Source organism: Poeciliopsis prolifica, unplaced genomic scaffold (genome assembly GCF_027474105.1).
Source record: "Poeciliopsis prolifica strain line A6 unplaced genomic scaffold, Auburn_PproV2 SCAFFOLD060, whole genome shotgun sequence".
In the NCBI taxonomy this organism is placed as follows: domain Eukaryota; kingdom Metazoa; phylum Chordata; class Actinopteri; order Cyprinodontiformes; family Poeciliidae; genus Poeciliopsis; species Poeciliopsis prolifica.
The window spans coordinates 846,259-859,686 of NW_026562435.1; the positions used below are offsets into that span (position 1 = coordinate 846,259).

The 13,428-nt window shown below is 38.3% G+C and overlaps 1 protein-coding gene across 1 annotated transcript in view; it reads left to right on the top strand.

The window, feature by feature from the left end:
* The window catches only part of LOC129379684 (inactive N-acetylated-alpha-linked acidic dipeptidase-like protein 2), a 312,373-nt gene that overhangs the window by 129,025 nt on the left and 169,920 nt on the right, over positions 1 to 13,428 (top strand). The window contains exon 6 of the mRNA XM_055060485.1: positions 10,134 to 10,401. Coding sequence (XP_054916460.1) covers positions 10,134 to 10,401 — 268 coding nt within the window. The remainder of the gene's footprint in view (positions 1 to 10,133; positions 10,402 to 13,428) is intronic.

Below are 13,428 nucleotides of genomic sequence, written 5' to 3' on the forward strand. Positions count from 1 at the left end.
AGGGAGATAACATGGAGGGAAGAATTGAGCTTTCACTCTGTTGTGTTTCCCTTTGATAATCACTGATTGTGTAAATGGTATAATGCCAAAGAAAAGCACAAAATGATAGAAAAACAAGAGATGAGATACCAACACCAGGGCATTTTTCAGGATGTCAGAACAGAGTGGTAGAACAGTGAGAAACATAAAGTCCAAAGACCATGGATGTTCAATTCCAGCCAGCAAGAACCATGAAGCATGAACCAAGTATGTCATGAAGCTCTACAGGAACCTGGTGATGAAAACATAATCAAGTCAGATGTGTCAAAGCAGGACAGCATTGGAAATGTATCTAATACCATGGACGGCATGCGTCCATTCACACCAGCCCTGCTCTGCTTTAATCAAACTCTAGTTTGTTGGTGGAGGTGCTGCCTTTTCAGCGGCTGCTGTAAATGTAAGGTGAGTTAAGAGATAAGAAAAAAAAGTATTTATTGCATTTAAGTTTTATGAGTAGGGTTAGGGTCATTGACCTGCTGGAGAGAAAATCACACTGTCTTCCACTTGAGTTATGAGCTACTCTGGCTCCTGATGCAGAATTATGACCCATGTATCTCATCAACAATGATGTAAAAGTCAGATTAAATTCAACATGACAGTTCAGACTAAATATGCTTTGAACGATATTGGATAAACATCCTATTTAGAACAACACATGGAAGTGGCACAAATCTGATTTGTGGAAGAATGTGAAAAAATCCAACTTGAACAGTTTAGACTGTTGTGAAAATGTTGGATATGGGACACATATGGGCAAAAATATCAGCTTGAGTCACATTTGCTTGCTGAGTGAATGCAGCAAACATAAACTTTCAGATTCAATCTCAACAAAAATACATTTAATTTTATGATATGTGATTGAGAAAATCCATAAAACAGGTTTCAAGTATGAATTTCCATTGAGTGCTGGATAAAGGAAGAATTTAGACAAGAACAGAGAATGGTTGAGTCAACATTCCAGAATTTCTTAATTGGGTTTTTAAATTGCTGTTCACAAATACTCTGCATCTCATCTGGGTTGAGATGGATTGTGTTTGTCAAGAAAAACAAACAGATCCATTTTTAAGAAAGATGAATTAGGCAAAAGGTATGTGCATGTCCAAATCTGTCATTTTTTTCTTTTCTTTTTCACTACTTTGTGGCGATTTGGTATAAAATCTTAAGGTAGAAGTTTGCGGTTATAACGTGATGGTATGAGAAAGTTTGAGTACTTTAATAAAACTCTGTCTTTGTTCTACAATTTACATGCAGTATATATTACTGTGTACAACCAATTTCTGGAAACAAATTTGTTTTGAAATTATACTTTTTAAATAAGGGAAATTCCATAAAGTTTGTGAGAGGGTTTTCCAACATGTAAAAATCAGCAACGCATCATAACTACTCACAGAAGAGCACATAACATAGCTGCTCTTTCTACAAAGCAAAGATTAACAGGAAAAATAAAGTTGTTTGGTGCTGAAAATAATTACTTTCACATTATACAAACACGTTTTAACAGAGAAGCATTGAAGCTAAACAGAGAGCATACAAACAAACAGAGAGAGAGAACCTATTGCTTAATACTTTAACACCACTTTAAATTGGAGGCTTGTATCATTTTAACTCTGCTGCTGGATCACATTCCTCTTAATCCTCCCTATTTCACGCTAGAGGTGACAGTCAGTTGTGAAGGCTTTTCAGAGTGCGTTCAGCTGCAGAAAAACTGAGCCTTAACAGGATTATTTTGACAGAAGAATTTCAAGATCACCTGAACTTCACTTTTTTTATTCATCATGGATTCATCCAGTAACCTGGAAGAAACACCACCAAACATTTACCCTGCAGGGCAAAGTTTTTCCTTCTGTGTGTCCACAGATGTGGTGAAATCAAGTTGGTTTTAAAATTGTGTATAACCAGATTTATTTGGTTTTCAATTTAATCTGGTTAAATTGAGCATAATAATCAATTTAACAAAATTATTATACTGGTTAGCAAAAAATGGAAGCATGACTAATCGACCTCTGACCCCTGATGATTTAGTTTTAACTATATTCTTTTAAACTGTAACATAAAGTATATTTGACTGTTTCCATTTATTGGTGAGACGTACTACTTTATGTATAGGAATACGAGATCAGTTTTGGTGTTTGCAGAGCTTTTCCAGTGTTAAACTTGCTACATTCTAAACTTATAATTGGGTCAGGTGAGAACATACTGGGATCTTTATCTAGTTTGCCTCCAGGCAGCCTTAAGAATTGAGTGGACAATGTGGAACAACACAAAGACTATCCCAGAACTTTTTAATACTAATGGATACCACTGAGTTATAAAAGTTGCGAAAAAGTAAAACTTTTGATCAACTTTTGATGATCGGAATATTTTGTTTTGTTTGAGAACTGAAATTTTTTTGATTGTTCAAGAAATTTGAACTACTTCTCGACCAAATTTATTGTATTAATCTTCCTGGAATATTGAAAACTCTAGCAATAGTAATCCTAATTATCGAGCCAATCGGGGTGCCTGAACAGCTGCTCTTACAATGGGCCACCTTTTTAAAAAAGCACATTTTTGATGCTCCAGTCCTCAGTCAAGTTTCTCCCCTGAAGAGTTCCTCAGATTAGCGGCAGCATCAATTGACAATATCTGGTGGAACTGCATGTCTACTGAGCCCATCATACAAACTGCAAAACTCCTAAGAATGGTTGTAAATGGCCTCATGGAGAAGCATTGTTCTGATGACATGCTGAGGGAGGAAAGGGAAGAATTTCCAGGCATCAGATACATGTATAATGCAAAGTCAAATTTCTTTAGTCATATTTGATATGACTTTTGCATGTTATGCATTTTCATAACAACTGAGGGTAATGTAGGCAAGACTGCTAATGACCATAATAACCCTCTCTTAACTCACAAAGACTAAAATCAGGTGAAATATTATTATTCGATTTAGTAGTATTGCTACATGACTAATATATTTGTGATAATGTGACATAAAAAAGCCAAAGAAGCTGCAATATGTCTGAATCAGTGAGCAACATTTTTCTATTTTCAGATTAAAGCACCGTATTTCTCCTTCCAACACTGAAATAAAACAATCAAACAATAAAGACAAAAGTTTGATATTAATTCAGCAGTCAACCTAACATATCTGTAGCTCACATATTAAAAGGTAAAAGTATTTACAGTTCATGTTCATAGCAGCTGTGGTCTGATTTAGTTCTGGGGGAAATGATTTGTATAAGACTTATTAATACTCCTCTGCATCTCTTTTTTTTCATCTTTCTAATTGAAACCTGGAATTCATTAAGCTCATATTTGTCTTTCGTCACAGAAATATTTCCTTTCTTTCTTTTTCTTTCTTTCTTATTCAAAATGTGACCCTTGAAACATTCACATTCTTTCTGTAGATTCAGATCTGACTTCATTAGTCTGATTTTACTTGCAGCCAGTTCTCCATTTAATGAATCTTAACTTTATGTTAATGCGTTTCATAAAAGTCAAAGTGTGAGGTTAACTAAATTAATTAAGCAGACCTAACATATTTGATTTTGCTACCAGGGTCATGTTGGTTGTTAGGTTAAAATTGTGTGATCAAGATCTCTTGTCAGCACAATTCCAAAGATTAATCTCAATGTTGTCCAGGGGCTTCATAAGTCAAGAGTAAAGCCGATGGCATGAGTTTGGAACTCCAGCTCTCGAGGGCCGGCGACCTGCAATTTTTCGATGCGTTCCTGGTTCAACACACCCGAGTCAATTGGCTGGCTTACCTCCCCTGTGTGCAGTCGAGCTCCCCAGAGTCTTGCTAATGACCTGATTATTTGATTTATTTGTGTTGAAGCAGAGATGCATCTAAAAGTTGCAGAGGACTGGAGTTGAATCCCGTTTGTCTATGGTTTGAGTGTGAGCATTATTAGTTAGCAACGTTGGTGTAGAAAATAAAAGTGAAGATATTTTACTTCCAGATATACCTTTTAAATACTCTTGTATGCAAAGCAGTCTTTCTACAATGTCTTCTTGTTGTTCAACACTGACCACACACACGCTCACACACATTTAGACCAGGGAAAATCACTCCAGGTGATAAGCTGCCATGGTCCACGATTAAGTATAAAGAAGAAGAGAGAGTGCTATTCTTAGGAGCCATTTCTACTGCCCTAATGTCCTGTAATTTCAAGATTGGGAGTTTCAGTCACAGTTCTGCATTTCTGATACTAAAATGTTGTCAGAACATCATAACGTGCAGTGAACGTCATCTATCTCCAAATGATGTCATTGGAGTTATGTTCAAGGAATGATGTAGAATAGTTCAAAACAAATGACATTTTTCTACTTAAAAAAAAAAAAAAAGTAATAATAATAGACTCATCCTCTTTGTTTCCGATAATTGCGGAAATTCCAAAATAGCATTCAATGAGAGAACACTGAACGTCAATTAATGATGCCTCAACATGTGTTGCTGAGGGAACCTGACCAAGCGCAGGGACTCTTATTAGAAAACTGATCGCCACACAAACATGGACGCTTGCTACATCATCTCTGCATCGTCCACTGGTTGTCCAATGGTTGATGCCGGTGGACAACCAGAAGCTCCACTGAAGAAAAAGCTGCCAGCTCATGATGGAGCCTCCTCCACTATGACACATGAATATATACCTTCCCTTTATGTTTGGTATGTTTAGCTTTTAAGCTTTATGATTTGGGTCAAGTGGGTCGGGTGTCCTTCCTCCGTCTTCGCACAACAGCTTGCTGGCATCTTGACCCATTCCGCCCTGACAGAACTGATCTAATGGAGTCACATTTGTAGATTGCTTTGTTTGCACACCTGCTCAGCTCTACCTCCACATTTTGTACTGGTCTGAAATCAGCTCTTTGTGATTCACTTTCTTGTCATTATGCAACTTTGTGGCTGACTTTCTGCTGTTATTTTGATTATTGTCTGCTTTGAAAACCCATTTTTGCCAAAGGATTAGCTTTTCTATTATCTTCTAAGAATGTTTTTACATTTTCAAATTGGAACATTTTGAAATGATGTTGGTGATCCTGACTGACCTAGAGCTGGAGAGATTTGTATAATTTAATGGCAGTAAGGAGGGTGAAAGGTTATCTCCTTTTATACAGCATGCAAACATCTAGGTTGAATTCTTGTTACAAATTCCTCAGTTAAAACGCTCTTGTAACTCCTCCTTTAACTGGAGATCACATTGTGTCTTATACGTTATCATATGTGTTATTTAAAGCTTTAAACAGAATAGGAATACAAGATACATAATATCATTGAAGGATATGAGCAACACTGCACCGAGTTTTCTGTTGGGATGTTAGTTGATGTACTCTCTGATGTTCTTTCTGAATTTCTCCCCTCTGACTTGCTCTGCAGTGATTTGCCAATGATGTCTTAAATCTTCTTTAATGGTGGTCTCAGTCTTCACTTGGATTCCATCTAAACACCAACCCTGACACCTGAATAAGGATTTCCTTTCATAAAGCCTGAGCTCAAGCTACACACTCTGAAAATATGACAAATGCAAATGGGATGAGAGAAATCAAATGTGACTAACGTGCATTGAAACAGAGAAAATCAATTGTCTCTTGAACAAATGGATGAGCTATTAAAATGATTGTGTCCTACAGGAATATATTATCCTCCGCAGCTGCCAGCAGAGGCAACAGCGTCTCGTATGCTAAGTCTGCTTGGCCCATGAATGCACATTAGCACACTCACCAAGTCAATTATTTCTACAATATGCATCGGGTAAATGTGATTTATCTGCCTGCGCCCATGCTCCTAGCTCTTGCCTATTATCATTATAATGAGTCTAAAACATGCAATAAAAATATTGCTGCACAAAGCAAAATAGGAGCATGAGGAGAAAATTCTTAGGAAATCATATGTTTGCCAGTGACAAGGAGACTGTTGGATGTTACAGTGGAGTAATATTGTCATTTTTATATCTGTGTCATTACAAAATATGCTGGATTTTAAAGACCCCCAGGTTTAAGATTAAGGGATCCTGGTTTCAGCTGTTTAATTATTGCGAACAGACTTTTCATCAATTCAGACTGTGATCAAAGTATTAATTAAAGCTTAGCTGACAAAAACACCAGATATGAAACGTTACAAAATAAGCTTTCATGAGACTGCTGCCTGCTGACGTTGAAGCAAACCGCTTTTCAAAAAGTTTCCCTTGTGAGGGCGACATCAGAGGCAATTCATCCCATGCATCGGGTGAAGATGCTAAGCAGACTTCCAATGCATCCATATTACCACTTCAAAACAATCAGAGCATCTCTTTAAACATAAGAAAGCCTACACAGCATGGAAATAACACATATTATCTTAACAACCTTATTTTGAAGTTTTTCAATCGCCTTCTGGTATTGTTTCCTCAACCGAATAAATACATAAATGTACACAGTAGTCATGTTCAATTAGTTGCAAGAAAATGTTAAGAAGACCAAGCCGCCCCAAATAAAAGCCCAACTTTTCTTAACTGAATGGTCCAGCGCAATCTGAAGTGGTGACCCTATGTGGTTTAGATAAAATTAGGAATTTGTTGTCTTTTCCTAATTATACTTTATAAATATCCTTACACAGGATAATGAGTACATATATTGATTGAGAGGCCGCAACACCATCCCTCCCCCTATCTGTATGCTTTTGTCAGAAAATCACTCTGTTTTACTGGGCATCTTTGTCAGTTGTGGGCGGTAATTCTTCCGACTGATCTGATTGGCTGAATTTTCAGCTCAAATCCAGTGATGGCCAGCACGGGTTGTCATGGATGGACTTTCGTTCACCACATTGGAGGAAAGAATGTGTTACATTTTAAATGAATGTTAGTAATGAATTAATTAATCTGTTTAAGAATTTAGATGAATTCTGATAAATAGATCCTCTATTTTTTCTAGAGGTTCTATTACCTAAAGGAATCCGCAAGATGGTTATATTTTAGTTCTTGTGTGACAGGTTTTATGCTATTTCCTGGATTCTAAGTCTTGCACTTATCCTGAAATTTTAGCTACATGTGGGCCAACCTGGGCATAGGAACCTAAATATCCACAGAAATCCTGTTTCTATCATTTTACCGGCTAATACAAATTGACCTGACATAATATTTTATGCGTGTGCATGTGTGTATTTTAACATGATTGGCTGCTGGAGAGCTTTGAGTCGCAGCCTTCTAACAACACAATGCCCAACGGTGCGTTTGGGCCGTCTGCTCTGGAGTCTGATAGAGATATCATACATGTCTCTCTTATCCACACATTAAACTCACAATCCCTGTTTGAACTGATCATCCACATAATTTAAACATCTGCTTTGCAGATTGAAAAACACTCCTCACCTGTTCATACACACCTAGGGTGAGTCATTTTTACTAGAAGGAGGGATAATAGCCTCTCAGAGAGGCTTGTGGGAAACAAAACATCTTGTAGTTTGTGTCTGAATAGATGTCAAGGCTGGAAAGCTCCAATTTCCCATCCAAGTATTCTGACTGACAATAACAGTTAGGCACCCTAAAGAAAGGTTTATTTAGCTGTACTTTGATATTCTCACCAGAAATTGGTGTTAAAAAGGCAGTGGAATAAGTGATGGTATCAGAAGTTGATGCATAGATTCACTGAAGTGTTTAGAAGTCATTCTAAATGTTGCTCAGGTGTTTTGAGATTACCAGCGCTTGATGGAGTTTTATGCAGGTTTTCTAATGAATGTATTTGACAAGGACAGTGCGGATGTAGTTCACTGTAATAAGTATTTCATGGAAAACAGACACTTCCTCTGTCTGTTGGTCTGAGGAGCGGCCAGCTTTCCCCTTGGTCTGGTGCCGGTAACACAAACACATCTACAATGTCTACAGCTGAAGTGTTGAACAAAGAGTTTATACTGTAGGTAAAGTTTATTCTCACAGCACACTGTTGAGTCTTGATTTTACTTTTCAATGATAAATAAAGATGCCCTGCCTTAAGCTTCAGTTGCCAGTTACATTTCACATTAGTGACCGAATGCCATTAACACTATGCAAATGTTGAGTCTGTGCTGAGGAAGATTCATTCACTTTGGTTGTGCCAAGTGCTTGCAGTGGTTTCAGCTAACTGCTTAATCGACTCACTGATATGAAATTAATAGACTACTGCAGGAACTCATGAACTGTCTAAAGATCTTTCAAACTTTTCTTTTCTGACAGTCAGTCAGGAGTGGATAGAGCATTTTCAAACTGAAACATGTTTCCTTCTGAGTTATTTTGATGAGTTGATTTAATATTAAATCAACTCATCATGATTTATGCACAGCAGCAGCAGGAATCCTTTCTGGATATTGACATGCAAAATTGATCACGTATCTTTAAAAAAAAATCAATTATAGATAATTAAATAATATTGAAGTGATATAATGGGTGAATTTATATTCAGAATAAAGATTGCTACTATTTATTTTGAATTTATCTTTGAAATTCTTGATTGTTTGTATTTAGCTTTTGTGTTTTAGGGTATTTCTTAATGTCCTTGTAATGGTTGTAAAATGTTGATATTGTTGAGATGGTTGGTTTGAATTTTTGTGTTGTAATTTTGTTGATAAGTTATTTTGTTGGATATGGTTACTTTGTTGGAACCTACCCTCAACAATGTGATTAGCTAGGAATCAGATTGGTTAGTTTTAATTTTCCATTTGCATCAAAGGAGTAGTATGAAGGGTCAGTTCAACTCTAAGCATAACAACTGATATTGATATTCTTTCAGTAAGGCAAAATAAGCAATCTCCTGAAAAATAAGGTTGTACTTGTTCCTTTTGTTTTCATACTTGTAGTTCTCTTGACTTGCAGTTTTTCTCAGGTTTATTTTACATCAAAAATCACCGCTGGTGGACTGCTGGGTTTCTGTGGCTGAAATGCCAGCCAGCCAAGTCTGTTCACGTTTTTATTGGTGAACTTTTGAGTCCAGGTCTCTGCGAGTCAAAACAATAAGAAGAGTAAACATCAAGAACCAAATAAACTAGGAGAATCAAATAAGACTTGGATCAATCTTTATTGACATTTCTTTTGTGCAATTAGGAAAATGTGAATGATGGGGACTCCAGAATCCTGTGAGGATTTTCAGTGTGTTTGAGAAGCAAAGAAAGACGAGAAGTTCATTCAGTTTAGCCCCCTGGCAAAACAAACTGGTGATGGGTTGGAGACTTGAATAGAACCATTATCCACAATATGGAAGATCAATTAGTTTATGTTCTGCACTTATCAAAATGGATTCTGAATTGGATTCTTCCCATTAGTCTTACACCTGAACTCAAGAATTAATCAAGCTAAAGGTTTTAATTTTTGTTCCTACTTTGACTAAGTGGCATAGTAAAAGCGAACATTTTCAGGCCTTGTTTTTGTGACAAAAAGTGTCAAATATATATATTAATAAGTAAAGTACAAAAATATTGGAAAAACTGTACCTAATAAGCTTCTACGAAGCTCTCTGAGTGCTCATTGTCTTTATGTTCTTTAGTTGATTTCTCTTTCAGAAAATGTTTTTTTGTTGCAGAAGTTCAGAAAGCAGCTTTAGCTGTCACTTTTCACATTATTTACAACAGCACAATTTTAATGTCAAGATATTTTTACATTAAAAATCACACAATCCTGCACTTACTTTAGTTTCAAAGAGAAAACATTTTTTAGGCATTCAGTTAATATTAAATCAACTCATCATGATTTATGCACAGCAGCAGCAGGAATCCTTTCTAAATATTGACAAATCTTAGCTTGTTCCCTTGACTTTCAATCTGTTTTGAAAATGATGTTAATCATGTTTTTCTTGTGCTCATAACACATAACATAAGTTGGAGATTACTTTGATTTTTGTGTGTGTGTGTTACTTGGGCTCTGAATGATGGTGGGAACTTTATCTCAATAGAAACATTAAAAGTTGATGTGCTTGGTACTTATTTCACTTACTGTATATGGTTAATGGGCAAAATACATTTTCCAATGCTATATAGTCATTTTACTAAATATGGCTATAATTTACACCTGAACTCAAGAATTAATCAAGCTAAAGAAAAGAAAAGAAAAAAAAACTGTCTTCATAATCCCAAACTATTAATCTTTCCTGATGTTTATGTTGTGTTCCAGATCTTTCTCCAGCCTGGCAGGCGACAGTGAGGAGTCCAGGGCCAGGTACCTGTACAGGCAGTGGGTCGGACTTGGTCTGACTGATGTCCACCTGTACAATCACACGGTTCTGCTCAGCTTGCCTGGCTCCACTCCAAACACCATCACAGACAGATCCAGCCACCAGTGTTTTCTTCCCCATGGGACCCCCTGTGACCAGCGGGGGCCCACTGACCTGCTAAAGCAGCAGTTCTCCTATGCAGCCTACTCTGCAGTAGGCAGCGTTCAGGTACCGGTTTGACATACTACAGATGACTGGGATGGCCTCTTTAACCCTTTAACTGGACAATTTTAACATTGGAAAAAAAAGTAATTGTTAGACTGATAGATTATCAAAATAATAGTCAGAACTATTTTTCCCTTTGGGGTGATGGTAGGAGTTTCTGGGTTGCTCTGTCTCTGTTGCTATGTCCTTGAGCAAGATATTTCACCTGTCTTACCTGCTGGTGGCGCTGATGCATGGCAGCCTCACCTTTGTCTGATTGTCCCAGTAGTTGGCTGCCATCAGCATGTGAATATCTGAATGTTGAGTGCAGCTTTCTCTGGATTTGATAAAGCACTGTATAAGTACAGGTCATTTACAATTTGATTTGCCCAGGCTTACTTCTGTCCAGTTCCAAATATCACTTAGTTCTCACTTAAAGCCACTGAGTCTGACCATTAATCTTACAGGCAGGTTTTAATTTTTGTTCCTACTTTGACTAAGTAGCATAGTAATGCTACTTAAGGACAATAATGACAGTGGTGTCGTTTTTCACACTGTGTTGGCACTATGATGTTGCTAATACACAGCTTGTTACCAAAGGGTTTTGAGAGGCCAGACTGCTGCGTGATGAAGAGAATAGCGCAAGCTAAAGACTGAGACAAAAGTGACATTGAGATTGACAACGAAAGAGAAACTGAGAAAGTGTGTCCATTGTATTGTTGGAGGGAATGCACCAAAACCATAACCGCACCCAACTCACAGGAATATAAGCACAACCCCGACAAGCACCATGCATAAAAACAGCACATCCAACCCGTACAAGGCCTGAAACATAGAAACATATTTTGTGTTTTTTAGCCTGATTATTAGAAAACAAAGCTGACCTATTTGAAGTGAACACTTGCAGCCGATACAAGACTGACCTATATTGTGTTTATTTTGCCGCATCTTTGTCTTTCCCTGCAACTACTTTGAAATTTCTTTCAGTTGAATTGTACAGCAATGATATGTAGAAAACATTTTAAAAATCGGAATTTTTACTTCAAGGATAATGCAGCAAATTCCAAATTTAAGTAATCTTATGTATTAACTGGACTGAAATGAGCCATAAATTATATTTACAGAAAAGTCAAGTGTGACGGAGGAGCCGTCACGATCGGAGAGTCCCTGTTAGCAAACATGCACAATTATAAACTTACCTGTTTCTTTTCCTTTTAGTTTGGATTGAGGCGATTCATCGTGGGTGCACACGCGGTGTTTTCGTTTGACGTTCATTCTAATCGGTTATTTTCAGGTACATGTTTTTCCGGTTTTCTTTGGGGGAAGTTGTTTCCAGTTTGGAGCGCACCGGGAGCCAATTACGTGATGTGGCGTAGTCATCACAATGTGCTGGTTGTTTTTGTTCTTTTGTTTGGGTGTATTTTGATTATAAATGTATTTATTTTTTCTTCCTTATTGTTTCTTATTGTTATTTTAAGGATTTGAGTTAGAAATAATTGTTTAGTTTTTGTTTTGTTTAGTTTAGTTTTGTTTGATGGGACTTCCTCTGGGCGGAGCCTGTAGCTATAAAAGCAGGGCTCTGTTTCATAGAGGGCAGTCTGCACCTAGGCGTGAGAAGTGTCACATTGGAGGTGATGAGCTGCGACTTGAAGGTACTGCTGTGCTGTGTTGATTTTTAAGTCATCTTGGACATTTTTGTAAATATTATGCATTTGCCACTGTTGATTCACTGCACTGATAAAAAAAAAAATCTCACTAAAGTAATCCCTGGCCTTGGCCCGTCATTTTTTTGTGGTGGCCCAAGTCATAAAAGAACCCCGTCACATATGGTGTCAGAAGTGGGATTATGACAAGCCGGGGAAGAGGGTCTCGTTTGGTGAAGCAAAGATCTGGTCTTCGATCACAATTAAAGATGGAAGAGCAGATGGCTGACAAAGCATTGGAGAGCATGCCGACGTCGGATGGATCAGATGAGGAAGGTGAAACAAAGCCTGGCCCCAGTGGATCAAGTGCGTTTGGCAGTGAGTTTTTCACTTTGATGAAGGACTTTATGGCAGGTCAGCAAAAGCGAGAGAAAGGGCTGCTCAAGGAACTGCAAAATCTTAGGATGTCTTTGCAGCAACCACAGCAAGTACCACGCCCTCACCTTCAGCCAGGAGCTGGTGCAGAGCAAAGTGATGATGATGGTGGTGGTGGTGATGATGGTGATCCAAGCCGGCAACCTCAGCCAATAAGTTACACCACTGATCCAAAAATTCCTCCTTATCAATTAGGAGAAGACCTGGAAAACTATCTGCTGCGGTTTGAGCGCATTGCTAAGACCTGGAGGTGGCCAGAAAGTGAATGGGCGTGCCGACTCATTCCACTCCTTTCTGGGAAGGCGCTGGAGGCCTATGCTGCCATGGATGAGGAACGGGCTCACTGCTACAAGGACTTGAAGACTGCTTTGTTAGCAAAGTTTGACATCTCACCAGAGACTTACAGACAGAAGTTCAGAGCAACAAGTACACCTGCTGGTGAAACTCCTACTGAAACTTACCACCGTCTTAGAGGTCTCTACCGACGATGGATCCGTCCAGACCAGCGTTCCAAAGAGGACATCGGGAGCTCATCATCCAGGAACAGCTGCTGAGCGTTCTGCCCCCGGATGTAAGGACCTGGGTGAAGGAACATGAACCTAAGGGTGGTCTGACTGCTGCAAAGTTGGCTCTTCAGTACATGAATGCACGGCGAGGAGGAGCAGCACGTTGCTCCAATCCAGTACCACGTCCTGTTCAACCGGCTGGACATCAACGGTATGCCAGAGATCCAAGCCAGGAGGTTAAAGGTACCATCAGTCCTCTGAATCCACCGCCTAATGGTAAGACATTAATTTGCTATTATTGCCAGCAGCCGGGCCACAAGGCTTCGGTGTGTCCAATAAAGAAGACAAAGTTTACTGGTTCCTGCTATGCTCCTAGAGCTGAAAATCAGACTGGAGTCAAAAACTTTGAAACTAGAACTCAGAAAACTGTGATTGTGAATGGACTGCAGGTGACTGCATTAATAGAC